Below are 26,306 nucleotides of genomic sequence, written 5' to 3'. Positions count from 1 at the left end.
CTTCCAAGCCTGATACTTCAGGAAGTTAACTGGTCTTTAGGGTACCAGTACACAGGCTGAATGTTTTCCCGAGTCACCTTTATTGGTTGGACTTCAAATTTCGATGAATGCTTTCCCAACAGCCGCACTGCACATGCTTCCACTTCCAACAGCTGAAGGTGACAGCTTGTATAACTGACTAGCAAAAAACCCCCAAGACACTACTAGTAACATATAGTGAGGAGGAAGAGGAGGAGAGCACAATCCTCACTTCAGGAGTGGTCCAAAGTGGTCCAATAATACGATTTACCAGGAAAGGGCAGTCACTGTGTTGGGGCCAGATGCTGTGACAGCACCACACTTCTCTTCCTCAGTAACACGGTGAGCATCTCATTTCACAGTATACAGTGCCGAGGGAAGCAAAGATCACAAGGACACTTATTACCTCCAACATTATATTCAACAGATAGAAAATTAAATAAGCTGCAACAGTCTAAGATGAGCTTTAGAAACAATGGAGGTTCCAGAGCACCAGAAGAGCTTCCTATGGAAGGCAGGGAACTTTCTTCTCAAGAAAAGAAAGATTTAAGCCCTTGCTGAGCCTAAGCTTCTTTCCAAGATCCCTGTATTCCAGTGTGCCTTATTATAGTGGGTCAGCCTAGGTAACCAGAAACGCTGCCTTCCAGCCCCTCTTGGAACAGCAAAGGGGAGTTTATGTTAACATGTGGTAGAGCTACGTTGCACCAATTGCCTCAGCCCACCCGCTGGGATGGGTATGTGAATGCACAACAACAGCAGCTTCAGGAGCTGCATCTGAAAGAGCAGCTTGTGAAAGCCTGAACACACACTGCAACAAACTTCTCCCCAAGAAGCCTGAGGAAGCCACTGCCAGGAGAAGAGGCTCCAGAGCAAACCGCCCGCATCCTCTTACACCAAGACCACCTCCCACGGGGGAACTGTGTGTGCTGGGAGATATTGCCAAGTACTTACCACGCAGATACCTAGCAGAACCACTAAATCCAAATGGTATAGCTCACATATTAGCCAGTGCACAACAGCAGCTTTCAGGCACTCACAGCTTGACCTGGATTTCAATCAGTTCCTCAGACACCAATAACCACATGCAGATGCCCCAACAGCTCTCAAACTAGAGACACCCACTGCCCTTTGATCACATACAACACATCCAAACAGGCTACCTTCTCATCAAGCAGAGTGTGAACACTTGCTACCAGCATCTCATTGCCCCAGGGTCTGCCGTAACACAGACAATAAAGATGAGAGCAAAGGAGCTGCCCGTGCCTGGCCTCGTACCTGCCATGTCCCAGACACCCACACTGAACCAGAACAACACCTGGCCAGACATGCACACCTCAAGCCCAACCCACCACCCTCAGGAGCCACTAGTGTGTTCAGTCAGACCTGGAGAGCAGCAGCCACTGGATCCACGAGCTGGAGCTCAGAAAGGGGCTTTCCAAGGACACTGCTAGCACAGCAAGCATTTGCCTCCACAACTTGGTTTCGCTAAGTGTTGGCGTATCCTCAGGGGAGTAGTGAGAATACTAACTTGCTTATTTACAAGAAGAAAGAAAAAAAAAACCAACCAAAATAAAACCACCAACTACTGTCTGCTCAAGCTACAGTAAAACCAAAGCTGTGAAAGGCTTCCTTCATCTCTTGAGCGAATTGGCAGTTTGGGAACCAGAGCAGTGAGAGTACAAAAAGTGGACAACTTAAGTGAAAAGATGATGGGAAGAAGCTGCTGCCGAGCTGTACCCTCCAAGCTGCACAGCATGGTGGACACATGCACACCAGAAAGACAAGGGTGTCAACAGAGCACGGACAAGTTGCTTCCCCAGGAATCTGTGGGTGTTGCATCCAGCTGCCAGCAGTCCAAGGGAATCCACTTGTCTGCTCCCAACTCAACAAAGACCCGTAATCAATTTGAAGGAGTCAGGGACACTTCTGAAGTCAATCTTACATTTAACATCGCCACAGCTGAGCAGACTATTGGGGCCAATGAGCCTTGTGGAATGAGATCTGCATGGCTCAAGACAGTAATTTAGAGAATCCAGTCTCACAGCTGGAGATATGACTCTACACCAAGCCCTCAGCAATAAGCTGCCATCCATTTGTTACGCTGTGTCCAGCTCTGGAGACATGTCCTGGGGTGCCCTCATACTTGAGCCACGGCTGGTCCCTTGTAGTCAGCTGGATAGGGGAGGAGAAGCAAGGACTGGAGGCTCTCCTTTTCCCAAGCTCAGCAGAGGAACACACTTTTGAAGACAGAGCCCTGCACCACAAAGGAACGCTGCCTGCAGACTGCAGCAACTCGTGCACACCCTGTCTCTTCATGCTTTCCATGAAACATAATCACAGAATCATTTAGGTTGGAAAAGTCCTCTGAGATCACTGAGTCCAACATTTTCACCACCTTGTCAACTAAACCATAGCACTAAATGCCATATCCAGTCATTTTTTGAACACCTCCAAGGATGGTGACTCCACCACCTTCCTGAGCAGTCCATTCCAATGTTTGACAACCCTTTCCATGAAGAAATTCCTCCTGATGTCCAACCTGAATCTGCCCTGGAACAGCTTGAGGTTATGTCCTCTCATCCTGTCGCTGAGACAGGATGAGTTGACATCAAGGCTGACTCCCACTGTTGCTACAACCTCCTTTCAAGTAGTTATAGAGAAACCATCTCTGCCATTAGAGGGTTCCCTCTGCCCCATAACTCCTCTCCTCTGTCACCACAGACCTCCATAAACTCTCAAGCACCAAAAGGACAGTTAGAAAGACTGCAGAAATTAAGCTGGGGAAAATAATCCAGGAAGAAAAATACACACACAAAACTACAAAGCTACATAGATAACAGAGATATAAATTACCAGTTCCATCATTCAGATCCCTGTGCAACTAGACAAGATTTCTTTGGGAGGGGTGAGGAAGGATCAGGCTGTTGACAGGATTTTTTTTATTGCAGCAGCAGCAGCAGCATTAATTTAAGAAGCGATGTGGAACTATGATCAAACACGTAATTGAGGGGTGTACTGAGTATTTCTGAGGGAGGTGTAACCTCTTTCAAAAGTTTCTACACATTTGAGGTTATACTTAGGATTTAAGGAATTTCAAATCAGTTGGGTGGACAGGATGTCAACAAGGTGTGCTTTACCCTCTGAACACAGGAGTTAGGAGCTTACTCTGCATGCAAGAGTGAGATGGCCACTTGGTGCGGACACAAGGGATGAAATACAATTACACCTCCAAGCCTTGAGCTGCTGGGAACCCATCAGCCTCCAACTTGAGCTTGTGCCCCACTCAAGCACCTAGAACTCTGAATTTGGCAATGTATGATACCCTGGATTACCAATTCCAGTCCCTGGGAGCAGCATAATCCATGACAGCAATGCATTTCCTCTTCCCAACATACATGCATGCTATGACTCTGATTAGTCTGAGCCTCAAATAGGAAAAAAAAATATGCAGGAACTGGCAGGTATGGCAAGAAGTTCATAAGAGTCTGCATTTTCAAAAGATAATTTAAAGTCTGTTCATGCATCAAACAAATAAGGCCGGTGTTTAGCCAAGGCATTCTTTAAGCTACATTAATAGTTATGAAGTAACTAAGGGTGGGGCTTTTTGTTAGTAGGGGTTTTTTGGAGTGGGAGAAGGGGTTGGTTGATGGCTTGGGGTTTTGTTAGGTGAAAGCTAAGAAATACAATTTCAAGGAAACAAGAGAAAGTGTTCAAAGCTTCTACAGGCAGCAAAACTTCAGTGCTGTAACAGGACTTTACATGCAGATGCTGCTGCCACAAAACATCAGTATTCAGCCCTTGTTCCCACGGCAGCCTGGTAGGGTGGCTCTCTCAGGAAAGAGGACCACCTCCTACTTGACCCCCAGCAGGGGATGGGATTAACTTTGAATGAGGTTGCCATTTGAGTCAATAGAGCAGCTTTAACTTGTTCTAGGATTTCTCTCAAAACACCTCGGAATGTTATTCTCCTGCAAGCCTATGCAGAGAGGCGTCAAGATGCAGCATCGACAAAGCCCCTAACAGTCCTTTGCACGAAAGGAACATCAGCTCCCAAACTGCAGCTCAGTTCCCCCTGCACACGTCCCTCCCCCCCCCAACACAGGGCATCCCCCACAAAGCTCCACCCCAGCAAGCTTTGCACAAGTAAGAGCCACCTCATTTTACCATCAGCACTCACTAAAACCACAAACAGCTCTAAGGCCACAGGAACATGATCTGCTACTCCAATCCGAGACCAAAAACCCAGCCCCAACAAGGATGCAGATGAACCTCTACCAGGATCTCAGGAGCCCAAGGCAGAGCTTGCAGCCCCCAAACCGCAGCCAAGGTCCTTATTGCTGTGCCAGGGGTCTGTTCTGCTGTGAACCAAGGAACAGCTCTGTCAGCTGATGTCCCCACTTGACTTAAACTGCACAAAGGAAATTTAAGCACAGAAGTTCATTTAACAGAAGCGTGTGCTGGAGGGGGAATCCAGATATTAGCGAAAATACTGCCCTCAGTTTTGTAGCCATAAACAAATGATAAAAGAATACTCTTTTGCTACCACACTGATCCCTATTAACTCCTCCTTATTCCTTCAGGGTAGGGTCAGGAATTAGCTTCCACTTTTCTTGGATATTACTTGGTTGTGCTAGATGAGAACTGTAAATTCACAAAGCCTTGCCCTTTTAACAAAAAGTGAGCCTCCTTCTTTCCCCCAAAGGGCACACAGCTAACTTCTTTGCAGAGTATTTCATCATTCACCACAAGAAACAGATGTCAAAGGTTGAGGGGGTGGAATTTTTTTTTTTTTTGCAACATTTGAAGATAAAAGTACCTTTCACGGCCACAAAATTTGTTCAGCAGCTTAGGGAGACCATCTGTCTCTGTGGGTGGTACACACAGGCGCTTTGGAGGGCATGGACAGCAGGGGAACAGAAATTCCACGACAAACCCTTAAAGTGCAGGGTAGGCTGGAGTGCATACTCGTAGTTCTGGGCAGTGTTGATTTTGAAAGACAAACCAACAAGGAAGGAAATCTCTGCAGATGAACCCAGTGGCATTTGCCCTGCACCATCTCTTTCAGAAGGATGAAGCCTAGCAGCTCCTTGCTGGGGAGCAAGTAATATCGAGCTAGCCAGGTGGATTAATAATTGACAGCGGGCACTTCACTTACAAGTAGGCTTGTAAACTTTTAAAGTATTAAGTATTCAAAAAATGTGAGACCGCTCCAGGGTACAACAATCAGCCTGCACAACTCATCCTTGCTGCCTGATGCATCTGCAGGAGCACAGATGCATCTGCAGGAGCTCTGATGCCTGGGCTGTGGTCTAGTACACACACACAACTCAGCACTCCTCCTGATGAAAAGGAGGGAAGAGGTATGTGCACAAAGGGTGCTGGGGGTGATCAAGATCAAGGAAGGAAGGAGAGAAGGGTAGAAAGATGACAGTGGGCACTTCATTTCTCTGAGCTCTCTCACCTTTATCAACACAAGGAGCAGCTCCATGTGTAAAGCCATATGTAAAATATTCTGAAAAATGCATGCAAAAAGGTAAGAGGCTAGAAAAATATGCTCCTTTCAGAAAAGCAGAGCCCTCCCAGGCTTTGGAGACAGACTTTCTCACATCAGAAACTCCAGAGAGTTGTGCTTGTGGTCAGATACATGCACATCCTAGACTTTCCCCTCACCTCTAATGAGAAGTACCACCTGGCATTCCTGGAGCTTGCAGTTCACTTCTGTCACAAACAAGTACCCTCTTAATGAGCTGTTACTCTCACCCAAGCAATAAGTCTTCACTGAACTTCGCTGGCAACACACCCCATGCACCACCAAACAGACCCTTGTAAAACAGAACAAGGCACCACTGCCATAACTCATCTGGAACATCAAAGGAAACTGCTCCCTACTAAGCAAAGAACAGCACACATTTTTTTTTCAGAGGCTACTGGAAAATCCCTTCTGCAATTCCAGGTACCCTCATGGCTAGAGCAATGAGAAGACCTGCTCTCTGCAGCACCATCCTCCAGAGGCGAGGCAGCAGACAAGCAGGGAGGAAAGGTATGGCCTGTGACTAAAAATGGTTAAGAATGTGGCTGGAAGTCTCTTCCCATTAAGTCATTACTAGTTCATCTGCAAGTCAGACCTTCCTTCCCTACTCCATGGTTACTGCAAAGGGTGTTTTGAAAGGTGCTAATGCCTCAACTGCTAATTCCACACAATTGGGAACACAGAGTTCTGCAAACTCAGGAATGGGAGCGCGGAGAAGCAGCCCAGATGCAGAGGTGATGAGTTGCAAAAACGTGGTTGTAAGCACCCATTTACGTGAAGTGCTACTGAAAAGACACTGGCCCCGGGGTCACAAGTCTGACACCTCTCAGTTAGTGGTAAAGAAGCTGCTCTGGAGAAGACCCCTCATTACTTTTGGAGCTTCACACCTGCAAATGCAATTAACATCCATTTAGCCGGCTATCCCAGAACTTCTTGGGAGGAGAGACGAATCAACGCTGGTGCTCATCACGTTTGGTGATGGGAAAGGACACTCCCACAAATTTGCATCAGGACGCCTTGAACTGATTTCAGAACAGACAAAATGTGTTCGGGAACAAGTGTAATTTCACACAGGCTAGAGGCTCCGGCGACAGAGATGCTCTGCAAAGTCAGTGGAACATGCTGTTGTTGCAAGCTCCTGTAATCAAGGCAGCAGGGCAGTTAATAAGATGTTTTGCTACAGAACAACATAAAAACTCATCAGCTCAATCTCTTTCATCAGTGTGTATCACTGTGGAAGACGATGAGTGTTGAAGAAACCCCAAGGAGAAAGGAGGGTCAGTGTAATTTCTCCAGTCCTTGGGAACACAGACCAACCAAGCAGCACGCAGGATAGAAGGATGAGGCCTGAGTGCCTCCAGAGGGATTTAGCTGGGCAGATACAGCACTGCACTGGTGTGCTTATTCTTCAATCCCCCTTCTGACTGCTCTACTGGAAACAGTGGATGTAGGGGATCAGTCACACTATGAATGACCAATGCAATTAGACACACATTATGAACTTCCTTCTCCAGAAAACAGCAAGATTTCAGCAGCTCTTGCCTCAGGGAAGAGATCAGCTGCCTAAACCCATGGTTACGCTGATATATTTCCACACTAGAAGCAGAAACAAAGGTGTCTATATTCCATGGAAGCTTTCCTTCTGAGGAATAGAAAGATTTTAGGACAGCATGAGTGTTGACAACTCCAGGCAAGAGCACTCTGTGCAGTTCAAATGTTGACCCTGTGCTCTTCATTTAGAAAAAAATCACTCTGGATATGTGGGGGCATATTTGAGCAACAGGATCAGAGACTGGATTATGGAAAAGCTTATTCCTGTTTCTTATCCCTCCACACACTCCCTCACTAGTGAACACAGTCCCAGTGGCACCAAATGACACTGACAAGAGAGCAAGCATCAGATTAAATCAGTAAATACTGACAGCCTAGAGTTTTCTAAGCAAGGGTTCAACAAATAAAACCCAAAGGAGCTGGGTCGAAAGTGGCATGACCTTCCACCACGCAATTCTGTTTCAGCTCTGGGGTGTCTTAAAGGTAAGGGCTCATGCACCATCTAAGAGACAGCTACTCTGCTGCCTCCAGTTCAGCTGGGAGGCAGTCTGAATGCGTTCCCCTTCCACAGAACATGTCTGCATCTGCTTTCTCTTGAGACTGTGTGCAAACCACTCGTTTTCTAATAAGGTATTGACAGTTCCTGCAGGGAAGGTACAGGCTTTTCAGACAGGTACCTGTTTTGAGGAAGCAGCTGCTCCTTTCCTGAATTTTTAAACCACAGTTCAGCAAACATCTGCACAAATGGAGATGGGTAACAGGGGTACAGGGAATTCTCAAGAATACTTTTACCATACAGAACTGCTATTTCTGAGTATCAAACATCTCTTGATTAGATTGATAGAGCATCAACCAGCTCACAGACATCTGCAAAAGCTATACTCTGATTCCAAAGGCATACAGAGGCTTACCCACCAGCTGGTTCATAAAGGCAAGCCCATGCCAGAAAGGAGGACAGTGTCTTGGCTTTCTCTGGGATTGAGTTAATTTTCCTCTGAGTACACTGATGTTTTGGTTGTTGCTAAGTAGTGCTTACTTTTAAGTCAAGGCCTTTTAATTTTCCATGCTCTGCTCTGATTCAGTCAGGAATTGCAGAAGAAGCTGGGAGGGAGCATAGCCAGGACAGCTGACCCAAACTGGCCAAAGGATATTTCATACCATAAAACATCGTATCAGCTGGGGGGGGGGAGGGACTGGCTGGGAGCCACAGACTGCTGCTCAGGAATAGGTTGGGCAGCAGTCAGTGGGTAGAGAGCAACTCTATTGTACATCACTTGCCTTTCTTCGGTTTTATTTCTGTCTCTGCCCTCTTCATTACAATTTATTTTTTAATAATATAATTAGTATTACATTTTACGTTATTTAAATTATTAAACTGTTCTTATCTCAACCCACAGGTTTTATATTCTTTTCTGATTCTTGTCCCCATGGTACAGAGTGAGGTGGGGACAGAGAGGTGAGTGAGCAGTTGAGTGCTACTTAGTTGCCAGCTGGGTTTAGACCACAACAAACAGAGAAACAGACCAACAAAGCTCTTAGTACTTTTAAACAGCCCCAAACAAGATAAAGTATCATGGCCCTGCCTCTCATATCCCTGCCGCAAGGATGAGCAAAAGGGAGAAGGACCCACTCTCAGACATCTCTAACCTCAGAAAATCAAGATTCTATTGCAGCCCAACTTTCAGAAACGCCTAAGACCAGTAATTACCACGTGTTACAAGCCATTCATTTTCTTGAGCTGTCTAGACTAGCAAAGCTCTAGGGTGGGGAAAGAGTTTTCACTGTAGAGGAAAGGAATATGTTTTGCACTCTAACTACAGAAAAGGAGGGTTTTCTCCAGCAAAATCCTTCCTACTTAGTTTCTGAGCCGTACAGACAAGTATTGAACTGCGGATGACAGGCATCAGAGTCCCTATGTGTAGGGACAAACTGAAGCCTCAGCTGCAAATCCGGGCCTCAGCCTGCAAAACTATCAGCTTTTCAACAGAAAAGTTATCTGCTGCTGTGCTCCCCCACCTTTGTTTCCCTTTGTTGTTGCTTTCAAAAGTCTCGAGACAGCATTCTCACCCAACCTCTGGCATTTTCCCAGGCTTGACCTTTCTTGAATATATACTGCTCCCTGCTCTTTATCCATACATACTACCATAAAGCATCTGCCCTGCACGACAACCCTTCCTACCAGGAGCAGCAGAGCAGTCAGTGAGCTGAGACTTGGCACCACACTCATTGAGACTCCTATTTAATTTTTAACTCCCCCTCCAAGCTCCTGAATCGATGCCAAAGGGAACGATCATTTTGGCAGTCAAGTCTCCCAGAAGAAAAGTTACAGCCAAAGTGCTGGGGGTGGGACCAAGCCAGCCTATTAATAGGCTGATTATAATATGAATTTGGGGAACTACTCCCAAATATGCTTACCCTCCTGGACCTAGGGCCCTCGGGCGTGGAGTGGAATACCTAACTCAGCACTTTCAACTTTTTTTACTGCATTTGGAACCAGGAAGGGTGGAAAATCCTGTCTGTACCCTGCCTCGCAAAAACATAGTTTGCCAGAAGGGCGGCTGAGCTATTGTTTCCTTTCTTTCTCCCCCAGAAAGCATGCTGTCCTCATACTTCCACAGCAGCTCCCTCTGCCTCATCAGAAAAGACCTAGAATTGGGAAAGCTTCCATCTTAGACTAAAAAGGTTGATAACAATTTTCCTGTCAAAATAAAAAAAGACCAAAACAAACCCACAAAAAACAACAAACAAAAAAAAAGCAACAAACAGAACTACTCTAAGAAGCAACACTGAACAAGATAAGATGTCTCAAGACTCTTCTCACCACCAGCTTCTTTGGAGCACACTGGACACTGAGGAAGGCAAACTCCATGGATTGTCAGTGAGCAAAACTTCTAGGATATTTAAGAGCATGAAGAGACAAAAGGTTTTGATTTCATGAGACAGTCAGACTGCTACACCTGTTAAAGCATGCTTTTCCTTCATGTGGCAGCTCAGGACCTCTCCAAGACCCCTTTAAAAATGCTGGGATGAGGCAAGCATGCATGGTAGCTAAGAGAGCCCAAAGGCAGTAATTAGTGGTATATGCCTACTCCACGACAGTTAGAACCACCTCTCCATCACGGCCACAAACCTGCTTCTCCAGTCTTCCTGAAATCCAAACTGTCCATGTGTGTTTCCACACTTTCGCATCAACAGACTCCCCATCCCAGCCCCATGCCTCAGCCAGAGACTCAAACAGAGGCACAAGGCAGCCCCCTGTGACCTTGACTGACATTTCAACAAGCATATCAAGACCTTCGCGGAAGCTCTGCAAAATTATGCTGCAAAGATGTTCAAAAGTTCACATATTTTTCATGTTTCATGTAAACATCTCACATGACATGCAGACTTTTGCAGGCATTGGATCTCAATTCCTCTCAACACAAACCCACAATCTACCACCAAGCAACCAGCAAAGTCCCTCAAACCAAGCCTGCACAGTGTGTGTGTATATAGAGGTATATACATACCCATACTGAGATTTCTCTGCAGAATGCACTTGTTAGAGAACTGCCTCATCACACCTCAAGGCACAAAGCTGTGGCACAGAGGAACTCTTTGGTAGTCACCTCTACATTTTCCTAGTCTTAAAAGCTATTCTGGATCACTTACCATAGAACAATGAAATTAAAAAGAAACACATGATTTCACAAGAAAACCAGAGATTAGTTTATTTTTGAAATCCTCAAAGTGACCTTTCATTAAATCAATGGGAGCACTTCCATTATGGAAGAGGGGCTCTCCTTTACATTTTACAGAGAAGGAAAATACAGGAGAGTCCAGACCTAGTTCATCCAAAAGGCCTCGAGTTCTTCCATTAAGCCAGAAACAACATCCAGGAGTCAGCTCCCAGACTTGAGCTTCAACCACTAAATCTGCTTCAAAGCAATTCCATTGCTAAGCTAATGGCTGCAGGAGACTATTCCTACATCCACTTAAACCAGCAGACGCTAATCTCTTCATCTGCCACAGATACGCATGCCATAGGGGTCTGGACAGGATAAGCAGAACAGATGTTTAAGAGCACACACAGTCTGGGGAATCATCTTCAGAGCTCAGCTTCACAGGACACAGGAACTAAGAGATTTCTGAAGCGCTTCAGAGGACACAGGAACTAAGGAGATTGAGACACTGTCCTTCCTTGCACCATTGCTGAGGGAAGCATTAGCACCAGCAGGAAGGGAAGGTGGAAGCAGGCATGCACGTTTTGTACCTACAGATATTGCTCAGCTCCCAGACAGTCCCAGATACATCTGACCCAGCAAACTGATCCATACCTAATGACAAAAAGAGCATCATGCTACAAAACCAAGCCAGGAGCAGCACAGTACTGCCAAAAAAAAGCATCCACATGTGCCTCAATGCTCATTAAAAATATTACTGCTAAATGCCTGAACTACTGGGAGACTTCGGCTGCACCAAAGCAACTGCTTTAACAGAACTAAACACTATTTACCTCAAGCCAAACAAAACTGCAAAACACTGCCAGTCTTAGAAGCAGGGAAAGAGCCCCCAGTCGCTGGAATCAGCCTTCAGATCCCATTTGCTACCTGGCAAAGCCCTTCTAGGTAGCCCCAGCCTGTCAGAGTAACAGGCTTCAAAGCACAAACACCTGAACACAAGTGTTTCAACTGGCCACAAAAGGCACACATGATCCAAATGACCACACTTGACCTGACCCAAGGGACCTTTCCACAGATTCCTTGCATGGGTCTTGGCTGCACAGGGCAATGAGGAAAAATGGACATTTCCAACAGCACGTTAGACTGCTGAATGCTTCCTCACACAGGGACACTAACTTCTTCCTTCAGCCCGTGCCACATGGACTGGCCTGCTGTCAGGGGGCTCTGAGTTATGGTCTGCACTGCCTGAAGGGCTGCTCTCATAGCAGAGCCTGGCCTGTGCAACCACAAAGCACAAGCCAGACTCGCAGCTCTCCACTTCCCTCCAGTAAGGAGACAGGGTAAGAAGCCCAGAGAAGGATTTTAAAGATCTCATCAGGCGTAGCCCAATGACCATCCTAAGGTTGTGACATTGACTCTTTGCACTTACAGAAACGCACAGGACTCCTCTGAAGCCGGGATAGCCTCTCCCACGCTCAAAGAGGGGAAGAGAGGTTCCATTTGGTGACTCTGGAGGAACTCCAGGATTCTTCTGGGGGAAGATTCGGAAACCAGCGATACCACATACTCAGCAGCAGTTGCTGCTTTGTGCTACAGCACAGTCACACTTAGCTGGACCTCAAGGGCTTGTACCTACCTCAGGTGTCCCAAGCTGTAGTATCGCGACTCTCCGTCCGTCGACCGAACCACCTTGACAGTGAACATGGGCTGCAGCTGCCGCAGCTCCAGCAGCACAATGGCCAGGTAGTGAATGAAGAGCAGGGCGTCCACCAGAGACACCGCGTACTGCACGATTCCCTGGTAGTTGGTGTCCTTCGAGTCCAAGATGCGAACGCCGTAAAAGAGCCAGTAGGAAAACACAAAGAGGAATATGAGGACCAGCAGAAGGGCCCGAAACACGAACACCCTCGGTAGATCTGCCTTGGGTTGGCGAAAAAAAAGAGCCCAGGTCCCAATCAGAAGAATGAGGAGTTTAAATGCCACAGAGATGAACAGTCCCTCACAGACAGTACCACACGGCTCCAGATCATCTCGCCACAGGATCTGGGGTAACAGAATGAAGGCAATGGGGGTAAGGAAGACTAGGAGTCCGAGAACAGCTGCCACTGTTAAGCCCAGGTAACGTTTGCAGTCCAACCCAACGCTGTCTTCTAGATCCTTACTGATCCGGGCAATGTCCTCCTGGGAAATACTGTGCTCAGAGGTGCCAGTGATTGCTGTCGTGGTCTCACCCCAGTTGTCATCCTGAGGGAGGAAAAGACAAATAAAAATAACATTGAAACAATCAGGCTATTCCTTCCAGGTGTTCCATTTTTCTTGCCCAGAATGACTGCTATGACAGCCTTAAGTCCCGGAAAAAATATATAGCAAAATGAACACCTTCAATATATTGAATAATCAACTCTGACAGTTAGCAAAGGTTTGGAAACAACACCACCCTGTCCAAACCAGTGACTATAAACATCAGGTGTTAAATAAAAACCCGTAACTGTAGAGCAGGTAGCTCAGCTTGCTGTGCCACTCACTGTACCCCAGAGGTTCCTCTTCCAGCACGCTTAACAAGTTACATGACATAAGTCTTGGAAACTGTAGTAATCATCAGTTCCCATGTCCAGGGCAAGGACTAGCATTCTTCCAGCCCACAAATTCTGCGGTGCAAGTGCACCACAAAAGCACCTGGAAGGGAAATTTTCATTTCAGTGTTTCAAGCCAGTTGTTGTTGTTACACAATCAAAAACATGTTCACACATTATTTTTCCATCCGTAACAGAAGCAGCCACACCTTCAGCAAGTTCCTCCACTTCACTCTCTTTTATTCTCCTCTAGAGTAGCACTGCCCTCAATAACTGACAATGTAATAAAAGTTTAGTTAAACCAACAAATTACAGAGGATATTTTCAGGTACAGGGCTTTTAAGTTTAGAGGATCCTAGACTGCCAAGTAGCTCTGGTATTACAATCCAGGACATTGTCAGAAGCCACTTATCCACAAAGAAGCTTACCTGAAATACAGTCGCCACATAGGCAAGTTTCAGATTACATTATGTTTTCTGAAAGTCTCATTTCTTCCCTAGCTAGCATCAGAGAACTCCTGCAAGCTGGTTCTCCCATCCCACGATGCCTCCAATTGCTCCTTCCTGCTGCTGGCAGAGCCAAAGAGTTACGCTGACATGTATGGATTTGACTCACAGCTGCTGCTGGAGTGACTCATGCACATGAAGACTCCTGATGCTTCCCACAAATGCACACCAAAGAATGGTAAGGCTTATGCTTTTTTTGCTTGGCACCTGACACCTTTTTAGATGCAATGCTCATTCAGAACCAGATGTTTTTTCTTTTCCTCCTACCCTCCTCAGTGTATCTTCCTGTAGGCTGTGTCATTAACAGGATTTACACCTTCCCCTAAACTTCTGCAACTATAAATGCTGACCAAAACAATCTGTTTTAAAGACACAGGCATCATTTTAAACCTTTATTCACTTCTTTAGGATCTAGAGGAAAGAGTCTTCAATAGTCTTTGGGAAAGGAATAGACTGAAGCAGCACATCTACTTTGAACAACTCCAGGGATTTAACTTCTAATGCACTCCAAGACATGAATACCTCCCATGCCTAGAGCAGTAGGGTTTTGAGGCACACCAACCACAAATAGCCAGCATCTTGAATTAATATAAGAGGCTTTTTGAGTCACTCCTCACCAAAGCAGAGGCTCCAGAACAGATATCTGCATTGTAGTATGTCCTGGAAAGCAGCATATTCCTACCACATTTCCCTCTTTGCCAGTGTTGCCAGTAAAGCAATTTAAGCATTTCAACTATTTTACGTGTATGCATTAAATAGTTCTGCATAGTTTCATCCATTTGATGAGCTGTAAAATTGTGCAGAAAAGAGAAGGGACAGAAGGAAGGACCAGAGCAGCTTAAGGCTACATCCCAGAAGACAACAGGCAAAAGTCACAGTGTATCACTTTTAACTCTTCCCGCTACAAGTGGCACAAGCAAAATCGTGCCATTATATGGAAAACATAGACTCATAAAATGCTTTGGGTTGGAAAGGACCTTTAAGATCATCTAGCTCCAACCTCCCTGCCATAAGAAGGGCCACCTTCCACTAGACCAGATTACTCAAGAGCCCCATCCAGCCTGGCCTGGAACACTTCCAGGGATGGGGCATCCACAACCTCTTCGAGAAACCTGTTCCAGTACCTCACCACCCTCAGAGTAAATAACTTCTTCCTAATATCCAATCTACACCTGCCCTCTTTCAGTTTAAAGCCACTCCCCCTTGTTCTGTCACTACATGCCTTTGTAAAAACTCCCTCTCTGGCTCTCTGCTATACTCCCTTCAGGTACTGGAAGGTACTCCCTTCAGCCACAATAAGGTCACCCCAGAGCCTTCTCTTCTCCAGACTGAGCAACCCCACCTCTCTCAGCCTTTCCTCATAGGAGAGGAAATACAAGTCTAAATCTCGTTGTTGGACCTAACCCAGAGCACTCTGCTCCATAGGAGAAAAGTCTGGTTCATGCATCAGTTATTTTGCTTTGGCTTTAATTGAGGAGTACTGCCTGAAAACAAGGGCTTAAAAATTCACCAGTACCTTTAGAACTATTTGAAATAATAGCTGGGACTTGTGAAAACAATCATCTGATTACAAAATACCAGTACATGAAGTGAGCACACCAGCAGCTACGTGAATGCTGTTAAAGTACCACCATACGCAGTTTGGGTGGAAACTGCACAACAATGGTTTTTTTTAAAGGCAGAGGTGGAACCCCACAACCAAGATTTAACACACCCCAAATCCAGCTAGGATGCACTGAAATATCCTGCATTTTATGTCTTGCAGCATCAGCCATTCTTTGAAAATGAACATGCGCCTTCACATCGACCAGTAGAGCAGAAAGAGCACTGGATTCATCCTAGGTACAATCTAAATGCAGCATATTCTAGTCTTTATTTAACTCCATGTTCCAAGTTCACCCTCCTTCACAGCTATTTCACACTAGTTTTAGAGTTCCTGACTTCTTTCCCTATTGGAATTCTGATTCTAACGTACTTTACATGAATACCTAGAGCAAATCCTCCTTAAAAACTAAAACACACATACAGGTGGGAAGGAAAGGGTTGACCTGAATAATGCACAGTGAGATGACAGAAACAGATGTGTCTATAGAGCTTGGCAGATGACACTCTGGAGACAGAGGCAAATTAGTGCCCAAGGAGTCGTCACATCAGCACCGGTGCAGTCAAAAATAATGCTCCCAGAAAAAGACAAAACTGCTCGAGACCTTGGCTTTATGCATGAATAAAGGGTACCCATTAAAGAGCACGCAAGCAATGCTTTTTTCCTAGTCGTGAGCCAATAAGCCATGTGTTCTGCTCCACAAAACACACTCCATGTTTGCTTTCACAAGCTCCTTACCTGGCCCTCCTCTGCCCGAGAGGCATCATTCCCAAGGAGCGGCTCTGCAGGAGGTGTCTGGATAGTGACGGACTTCTCAGATCGACTGCCATCTTTGCTTCGTGGCGATTTGTGTCTGTCCCGACTCCTTTTTTCAAAGAGTGGAAGAGGAGAACAACGTTACCAGTTACTGAAATGTGCTACACCTCTACCTGCAACAGGTGCCCTAAGTATTAGGTCACAGTCAAGCTTGCCCATCTCTTGATCAAATTTCACTCAATCTACAACAAAACACACTTTAGAAGAGGTAGAAAGGGACCTTGCCCCAAGAGAAGCCTACAATAGCCTGGAGGCTGGGACAGACTACCCTCTCGGTGACAGGAGGGAGGAGGACAGGGGTACACACCCACCACCTCACGTTCTCTTAAAACAGCACTGCATTCTCCAAGCAACCGGGAACTCCATTTGGGATCTACTGGTTTACACAGTTCTCCACCTACAATAAACAGTCTCACAGGGACATGCACAGCTAACACAAGGAATTAATCAATACAGCTTTAGTTCCTTCAATGTAGAGTCTTGTCATCTATGACCTTAACACTGTAGGACAGTTGGTGAAGTTTATTTCCAGTGGTTAATAACCCCAAGCTGACCTCTTACAAAGAAAGCAAGACCATCAAAGGTACCAGGCTGGTGTTTACTTTCAGAGCACCCTCACAGACCTCACAGCTTCTCATCTGAGAATGTCTCAAGACGAATTAAGGCCTACTAATCTGCCACTGATATTTTCCTCCCCCTTCCTACATGGATGGGAAAGCAGACTTTGCACCAGAGACCCTCACTGTGCTTAGGGACTGGCTTAATCCTCATGAGTGTCTCAGCTCTGCTCTCTCCACTGCCTCTCTCTTGGAATAACCAAATCCCAAAGGTATCATGGGATGAGACTTCTTCCAGTTTACAGTAAGAGGCTCTAGGATTTTTATGTTGTTTTTTTGGAACTCTGAAGGCATCTTTCTGCATGGCATTCTACATTTAAAAGGGCAATCTGTACTGGGGGGAGGGGGTGCTAAAGAAGGGAAAAAAGGCAAACAAGAAATGTTTTACTCAATAACTGGACTGTAAGTAAAGAGACTTCATTTCATGGAAGAATTCTTTTTCCAACCACACAGGGTAATTGCTTCCAAAATGCAAAATTGTTTTGGACCAGCTCAGTAACAAGTTGAAAAGACTGTAAGTGGCACACATTTTGCATGTAAAACTAATGATGATGCAGGAAAAAAAAAAAAAAAGTTTCCATATAATTAGAGGTTTCAGAGCAGATGGATTTTGAGGTTGTTGAACTACCACAACAGGAGAGGACTTGCTATTCAAGTTCAGAAAAGTCTGATTTCTAATCCAGTCAATGCTGATAAAGGAACTTGTTACCTACTCAAGTGCCACTCAAATTCTATTTAAAAAAACCCCAACACACTATCAACAGAGTATCCAGGCAAAAGGTGGGAGAAGCAGGAAACCTTATTATTACACAATAAAGAAATGGCACCAGAAGAGAAAACAACCAGCAATTATGAGTTTTGGAAGCCTTACACATCTTCTCCCCAGAGACTGTACTCATCCCTTGCACTTTAAGAGCAGAGTTAAATGATATTTTCCTTCTCTTGGCACAATGCCAATCTTTTTAGCCACATATAGCCCCAGCATACATCCAAGAGGTTGAGTTAGCTTCCAGTCTCCTCACTGTGTTCCCCACGAGGACTCTCCACCTGTATCTCCTCCAGAGCTGTGGTCCCACTGATTTCATCCTGGTTTACAATTTTTCTCCCACTGGACATGTCCTAGCTTAGAGCAGTAAGTAATTAAAAATAAACATTTCCTTACCCTTGTCTGTGAGCTTTTTTGGAGTGACCTGAGTAGTGGGAGTATCCCGAGTATGTTGATTCTGTATCCATTGCAGCAGACATTGGGTATGCACAGAAGGGGCACAGATTTTTTTTAGAAAGTCAGTTCCTGGTGCTCCTGAGGCGGAGTCCGTGGTAAAAGTGCTTTCCTGGGTACTCTTTTTTTCCCAGTCATCAGTGAGATCTGGTCTTCAGAGACTGAGCAAGCTTCACTTTAAAAGGAATCCGATCAGCGGGGAGGGAAGGAAGGGTGCTTGGCTTCTTACAATTGACCTAAGAAAACAGAAACAGGCATGGAAGTGCACTCGAAGGAAAGCAAGACATAGTTCCTACTGCAGCAATTCCCTCACTCTGGCCACACGTCGCCACTTATCACACTGTGTCCAATTCGCAGACTTGTCCTGGTTGATACCTCTCTTCTGATCTAGTGAAATGTATGCATTTGTAGAGCTTTAAATAACTCAACAGATCTCCGTTTTGCAGAGTCTAGACCATTCCTCTAGGTCACCTGGAAAAGACAGTGACTTGGAGAAGACTCAGCAGCCTAAATACCAAAATCTACCCACAGAAAAAGGACCAGGCTTGGCTTTCACACCCCATCTCTTCACCTCTGTAACACACAGCCCAAATAACCCCAGACTCAGAAAGGCAGCATTACAGCCTATATATAGAGGAAAGGGCGGAGGGGGCCACTTTCCTAGAAGAAATGCAGGGGAGGATCAGACCACCATGTCTGAACCTGCTTTGTTTTCACAACTGCAAGGTGTGCCCATTATACAAGCATTACCTACTATACAATCAATGGCACTGCGAACACCTCCCTCTCTTTGTAACCTTTGCCTCCAGAAGCTAATTTGGGCCTCGAGGAATTCAATTTTATTAAAAATCATCTCTATATATACACATACTAATAACACTGGGGAGAGTTGATTAGAGATCACATCTAGCTTATATGGGCCAACACTTCTTACACTGTACTTCCATCTGGAACAGTAGCTCAAGTCACATCTGTAAAGGGCAGAAGAGGGTTACGATTTTTGGAACAGGAGCAGAGCAACATCAGAACAATTCCCAACTGTGACATGTTAAAAACTCTGAGTCCTGTGGGGAAGAAAGGTAGACACCAGCCCACTTTCCAAATCCACCATCCTGAATTAGGCGAGAAGAGAAATGGATGGGAGTTAGGGAGTTAGTCAGCGGTTTGCGGAAATGCACACAAGTGGTGAAGAGGGAAGAGCTGCAGCAATGGACAGAGGTACCTTGGCACAGCCCATCATTCCTTTGGCGCACAGAAGCACTCTCACATGCCTTCTGCTGAGACAACTGCTGTCTCCAGCCAACATAGGACTACAACCAAACTTTCAGAGTAGGCAAAAGACCACTTAATATTAAATTAGATCTCTGTTATTTTCTGCTCCTAGCACTTTTCAAAGCTGCTAGCAATAAAACAGGCAACCACTGCTTTCAGCCCTCTCCCTCCTCAAAGACAGAGGGACAACAACAGAAGTCATGCTTTGGCCAACTGCTCTTGCCAGCCATAAGACTCTTCCACTAACACCTCCAGGAAAGCTTGTAATAGAGCAGAGAGCTCTACCACTGCAACCTGTGCCAAAGAACAAAGCCTCTTCCCCACAAGGTTCCTTGGCTGGTGGTGCAATCCGCTGTGAACTAAAGCAGCATCCCCCCCGCATCTGGAGCTGCAGGTATTTGCACAACACTTGGGCTTGCCAGGGCTCTTGGAAAGGAGAAGGCCTTGGGGATCTTTTGTGTACCAGAATTCTCTAAGGGTGTATCCAGCATGCCTTCAGAAAACTTAAAGGCAGCAGAGAATATAGTAAGGACAAATACGGATGGGAACCTAAGGCCTAGTTTTGGGAGGAAAAGAATGAGGATGGATTTAAACACAGTGAAACATAAAGCCAAGGCACAGCACAGTTTGGAAAATGGCATCATTACTGTAACAAGAATAAAAATCCCCCAGCCTAGGACGTGATGTTAACACTCGTTAACTCCCAAGACTTGCACAAAGCTTGTAGCTTATGGCTCCAGCAATAGGCTGGGACTCATTAAAGCTGATTTTTACCTCTACTGTCCTGCTAGGCAACCAGAGAAAAATCTTTCCTCTGTGTTCTGATAAGTGGGGGTGAGGCCACCATCCCCCCACAATGATACCAACAGAGGAGATAGCTACACAGGATTTTGCAGTCATCAGGCATTACAAAACAGAAACACCTTCAGTTGAACAAAAGGTGACAAGTATTATAGTCTTAAACCACTGTTTGTGATGTTACTGGGGTACCTTTGAGAACAACCACTAGCTTCACAGATACATAGCACTTCATTATATGAATAGGAAAAGCAAGGAATGCTGCTGGCACACATAAGTCAGGGTTATGTATTTTCCTCAGGCCTCTAGGAAAGTATAAATTCCCAGCCTTTTCCTCTAACCACATAAAAGAATTTTCCCCAAAATTCCAGATAAAAGAATCAGAGCTGAGACAGGGACTGGGAACAGAACTCCTCTTCTGACCCCTCTCACCCAATCAGCAGAGGATCACACTTCTCTGGAGGCATCAGAGAACATTTCAGCAGGTGGAGGCTGCTGTGGAAATGCACAGGCTGCCTAGACAGGAACCATGAACAAGCAGCGCCCATCTGACTGTAGGTGAAGCAAGGCAGTGCTGGGCACCGGGCACAGGAAGACCAGCACAGGAACACCGGCACAGGCTGGATCACACAAACTTTCATTTTCTGTGTAAACAAGAGCAATGGTTTTGACACAGCTCTGTGAAAAGGCAGCCCCCAAAAAACATTAAGTATCCTGGATAACCGTCAAAAGCAGTAATCTTAGAGGTGTTTTCCAACCTAAACGATTCTGTGATGAACTCAGGGACTCTGCACCTCCTCTTTGCCCTGACCGCAGGACACACCAGTGGCTAAAGAGGTATTCCAGCCAAGGCACTTACACAGGGCTGCCAGGAACAAAATATGTCTGCCCAATCTCAGCTGGAAAAAGCAGAAGACCACTGTCTAGTGCCCAACCAAAGCTGACTGTCAAGAAGGGCTTCCTAGATTTGCTCAACAAAGAATAGCCTGGACTACTAGCTAGACACTCTGAGCAGGATGAAAGCAAGAAACCAAGGAGGGAGGAGCGCAGTTCAAACACACCCTCCTCATAGCCTAGCCAAGCAGGTTACCCACCTCCTGCTGTATTTTACAGCAGAAAGGGGGAGCAGCCTTACCCCAGAAAAGCTTCTGAATCTACTATGGAAGAGGTAATGAAGGGATCAATAGTCAACTAAAACACTAAACTATGTCTCCAGGTTGAAGCTCTTTCAATAGCATAAACAGAAGTCAATCCTGGATTAGCCACCACCCCAATAGTGCCCACCACTGGAGCCTGAGCTCCAGTGGCAAGCTGTACATGTATCCTTCATAACACAACCATATCCACACTAAGTACAGTCTTTAAGCTACTAAATCACTTAATGATTCCTACACTGCCCCTCTGGGCAAGGACAACTGTGCAGCAACCCCATCATTTGGGGCCTCATCCCTTCACAAACAAGCCTGAATTGAGAGTCCTATTTAGCCAATTGAAACGGCTTCACAAAAGATCATTACATCTCACAGGACTCCACTGAAGGCATGGCCTGTTTGCAGAGCTTCTGGCCCTGCGTGAAACAAAGCTCTTTTGGCCCGGGGGTACAGTTGCACTGTATTTCAGGGCTGACAAGAAAGCTGGTGTAAGTAGCTTCCACCTCCGCACCACGGTTCACCACTCTCGGTTGTGTCAACACAATTCTCAGCAAGCAAACAGCACTGCTGGAAAACAAAACAAAAAATCCCTTTTCTCCCCCCTGCCACGCTTTTGTCTTGGATCCTTTCCGTGACCTAGTTCACAGCACAGCCCAAAACATCAAAACCAACACCAGGGTGAATAGCAGCACAAGCAAACAGCTAAGAGGAGAGATGGGAATGCCTCATCTGTTCCAGTCACGACAATTGTATAACTGCACACCCAGCACTCTGCTCCCAGTGGGGCCAGCACTCTCACTTTGCCTTTCCCTTACTCACTGATAACAGAAGGAGGCCAAGTACTAGATGGAAAACAATGGTAAGGACTCTCCAAAAGAAATTTTGTGACCCTGTCCTGGCAAGGAGGACTGCTGCATCCTGCACAACAGTGAAGAAATGTAGTTACCCCTGAATACCGCAGAGATCACTGTAATTACAGTTTCTAATAGCTACAGAACTCATTGTAACTCCCTCTTTTCATATGCTCATAAATCTCAAGAAGAGTTCTTTTGAATCGCTGTTTTCCACGCTGGAAGCCCAATCCCATTTCCAACGAAGTCTGCTTTGTGATCGTCTTCAAGGGAGCACAGTTTGGCGTTCAGCCCAAGAGAAATTTGAAAGAGCAAGTTACATCTTTAAATCAAAGAGAGCAGACATGAACAAGAACACTCTTTTACATCCCATGCTTTCCCAACAGATTTTCCTCTGTGAAGCTGAGGCAAATAACTCCAAACCATCTCATCTTTGAAATCCTTGTCTGCACAGTTTCAATCTTACTCCGTTTAAAACTTGCAATCAATTAGAGTTGATTTACCAGCCGGTTCATGAAGTTACATGTATTTGGAAGTGCCATCTGGAGCACAAGCAGCCACAAGTGTCTGTGAGGATGTGCGCACACTCGGCTCCAAGCGCTGTCAGCCTCGCTTGTTAAACAGCACCAGCTGTCTGTAGGGTAATGGATGCCCACGAGCTATCGTGCCGAGAAATCTCTTTTCTTCGTTTAGTGGAACGCAGAGCTTTGCAAATTAAACACACGGAACCTCAAGCGCTGAGCTATGGGACAGCGTTAGGATTCGAGAGTAAAAACAGTTAGAAGACAGCTAAGCAGTGGGGAACTCTGGCACTATCTTGGCTGCACGGTACTGCTGCAGCGTATTCCCATTATTCACTTCAGCACAGCGAGAAGTTGCGTAACTTGCTACGTTCAACTGCACATATAGTAAAGACCTATGAGCAATGCCACAGGAACCTCTTGCTTTTGAACTTCCTGAGCAGGACCCAATCCAGCAACTTGATCTGTAAGCACAGAAGTTCACCCGTGGTAATCTACTTGCAGAGCCAAGAGATTCAGTTTTAATGGCCAACGAACTTTGGGATACGAGGTTCTTACGTAAGTTTCCAATTTATGTTTGCATGTCATTAAATAAGGTTAATTTTGGCCTTTTACTCTGCATTGATGGCTCTTGATTTGCAAGCCCCTCATCCTAAAAACAGAAAATAAAATGTAGTAGTCAGCAAATCCAAGCCCTCTAGCAATAGGTTCTCTAGAGACTCTTTAAAAAGACTTTATAGACCCCCTGGAATTTCCAGCCCCTAGGCTGAAAATCATTAGTCCATGACGTGGATATTTCAAAAAGAAAAGTCACCTGGTTTATTTATCCACCTGCATGTTTAATCAGAACATGCAACAACACAGGTCTGAAAACACAGTGAGGCTGTTTCAACTGACAAGAGAAATATCCAGGTAAAACCAACACCCAAGAAAGCGGTGCTTCTGCTGGCACTCAGCCCCAGCCTCTTGCCGCCCTGTTACACACTGGAAGTTAGGAAGCTCTCTACGTGTGATCCATCAGTGCAGCACTTCCCGGGAGGATGTCCTTTGCCCACTCCAAGAGCCACATCTGTGCTGTCCAAGTTTCTGAAGCACGATGAGCATTCAAGTCTATCATGCAAATTATACCTCGTGTGCTATCGTGTCAGACTGGTGAAAACCTGCACTTCCTCACCCTCATCTCTCCTGTGTTGCTAGATCTTCAAGTGCACCTCTTAATCCCAGAGCCATGCAACATGACAGAAGGTATTGTGGCCTCACCCTCATACTAGAGCAGCACCTGGGACTGTGCACAGGAACAGTTTTCCATATTGACATTTAAAGCCCTACACACACCCTTACTGAAACAAACAGGGAAAAGAGTCTCGCAAAACACTTCAGACAAGGCAGCACCTGTGCCTCATTTTCAAAGCTTACTTTCAGCCACAGCACTAAGAAAATGAGATAGCATTAGAAGCTATAAACTGCAGAAGTAGCACCCCTTACCCTTTAGGATACTGCATATCTGCCTGAATTTTCTATTTGAATTTAGAATGAAAAAGGAGTCTACAGACCCTAATCAAATCCCTAGTACACAGCACAGTGGGACTCCACAGTGCGGAGTCTCTTTCTCTCTCTCCCTCCTTCTGTTCAAACCTGTACAAAGCCAATGCTGTTCTATCCTTGCAAGGAGAAAAGGAAAAGGTGTTGACCCCTGAGGAAATAACTGCTGGTTTTTAATTTGACCCAAGCCAGAAAATTCTGAAGTACAGTCTAATGAGAAATTAAAAGAAGTTCTAAGATAGTTTCCACATGGATTCATTTGCTTCTTCCCAGTGACGATACCAGATACAAAGAAGCATGACACTTACTGTTTCCTACCAGCAGAACTGGATGTCACAGTTCTCCACTCAGACCTGCCTCTCAGGTCCCCACACAGCACAACAAACCCTATAGCAGCAAAGCCACATTTCTCATTCCATTCTTTGTTATCTGTGTCAGAGATGAGGGGCGTGAGGAAGGCAGACTACAACAACATGACATGCAGTTTTGCTAGATCTTGGTAGCATTTTCCTAGTACCGTATCCCAGTCTCCCAGTGACAGTAAGCCCTCTCCAGGTGGACATGTCCATAAGATAAGAGCCATCAGGTACACTGCCGCTACTAACCAAAATGAAAAGGTCAGCAGCAACCACTGGGAGCTGCTGGTCAGTGACTGTGGGCAGTTAGATACTTGCCTGGGTGGTTCCAACACAGCCTGGGATTGTTCCAAAATTTCAGCTCACAGGGAACATTTTTAAGGGAGGCTTTCTGTAAGACTCTATTCACATTTATTTTTCAAAATTAACAACTGAAGTGATCACCGAGCCAACACTGGTCTCGTAGTTGCGGCCAGTTAAACAGCCAAATCCCAACGGAGGAAGAGAGCCAAGCATGGTCAAAACGAAGCTCTTCAAAGGCAGCAAAGCACCGCTGAAGCTCTCTTCACAACTCTCCTCCTCAAAGTCAAGATGAGCTCACAGACAATGATATCACAGAATATGCTCCATAACATCCTAATTTGCACTTCCAGGCAGCGTGACTTGGTTTCTTAACTCTTTAGAGCTGCACAGATCTTGTGGGCAATTCGTTACTGACAAACCCAGGGCCAAAAAATCCCCACTGCTTCAAACAGTAATAGAATCGCTAAGCCTGCCTCCCCAGATTGAAAACCCTGCCATCAAGTCACTTATGCTTTCACAGATCCTGCAAGACAGAGCTCAGCGCCTGGAGTTAGTTTAGCACCCCGACAGTCTCCTGAGTAAGAAAAACGCGAACCTTATGTTATTTCACAGCAGCTCTCCAAAGCACGACTGCCTTTCCGCCGGTCACTTCTGCCCCCTCCTCCCGTGCTGCCCGGCAGGATGAGCCCAGACAGGGAGCAGTTTGTTTTACACGTGGGCAGGCAAGGCATCCTTCAGCAGAGCCTTCACCCCAGCGTGGATCCACTCGTCTTGGCGCATTCACAGCGCACGGCCTCCTTCCCAGGCGAGGCTTGGCAGCGAGAGCGCTGCCCGCCGTGCGGGGCTAAGCACACGGCCCTCGCCGGCACCGAAGGGCTTATCCCGGGATGCCGGGATCCCTCCCGCCCGCGGTACCAGGGCGGGGACCCGCCGCCCCAACAGCCCCACGGCGGGCAGGGGCACAGCCCCGGCCGGCAGGAGCGAGGTCCGGCGGCCGCCCCCGCCCGCCTTCCACCTCCGGGCAGCGGGAGCGGGGACGCGGCGGGCTCCCCCCGCCGCCGGCATCCCCGGAGCCTACCTGGGCTCTCAGCCCCCACCGCCCGGCCGGGGACGGAGCCCTGCCGCCAGGAGCGGCCGCAGCGAGGCTGCCGCAGCGCTGCCCCCGCCGCCCCGGGCACCTCGGGGCAGGGCGGCGGCGGGGTCCCGGCGGGGTCCTGGCCGTGGGAGGGCGTGGTGGGGGCAGCGGCGGCGCCTCCCCCGCACTGCACCCCGCACGGACGGACGGACGGACGGACGCACGGACAGACTCACCTCTCTCCCGCGGCCGCCCCATGCCGCTCCCGGCACCGACCCGCCGCGCCGCTCCCCGCCACCTTCCCCGGCGGCAGCCGCCGTCGCTGCTGCTGCCGCCGCTGCT

At 46.6% G+C, this 26,306-nt stretch overlaps 1 protein-coding gene across 2 annotated transcripts in view; it reads right to left on the bottom strand.

The window, feature by feature from the left end:
- The window catches only part of VANGL1 (VANGL planar cell polarity protein 1), a 46,251-nt gene extending 19,945 nt beyond the window's left edge, over positions 1–26,306 (bottom strand). For both annotated transcript variants that reach the window (XM_050333115.1, XM_050333116.1), the window contains exons 1-4: positions 26,201–26,306; positions 18,039–18,331; positions 16,182–16,308; positions 12,398–13,005 (exon numbers count right to left, since the gene is read on the bottom strand). In XM_050333115.1, coding sequence (XP_050189072.1) covers positions 12,398–13,005; positions 16,182–16,308; positions 18,039–18,121 — 818 coding nt within the window. In that variant the 5' untranslated portion in view covers positions 18,122–18,331; positions 26,201–26,306. The remainder of the gene's footprint in view (positions 1–12,397; positions 13,006–16,181; positions 16,309–18,038; positions 18,332–26,200) is intronic.

The sequence above is a fragment of the Myiozetetes cayanensis genome, unplaced genomic scaffold (genome assembly GCF_022539395.1).
Source record: "Myiozetetes cayanensis isolate MyiCay16 unplaced genomic scaffold, myiCay2020 scf5-8, whole genome shotgun sequence".
Taxonomy (NCBI): domain Eukaryota; kingdom Metazoa; phylum Chordata; class Aves; order Passeriformes; family Tyrannidae; genus Myiozetetes; species Myiozetetes cayanensis.
Note: the sequence above shows the minus strand (reverse complement) of the source record. Positions and strands in the feature narration are given on the sequence as shown.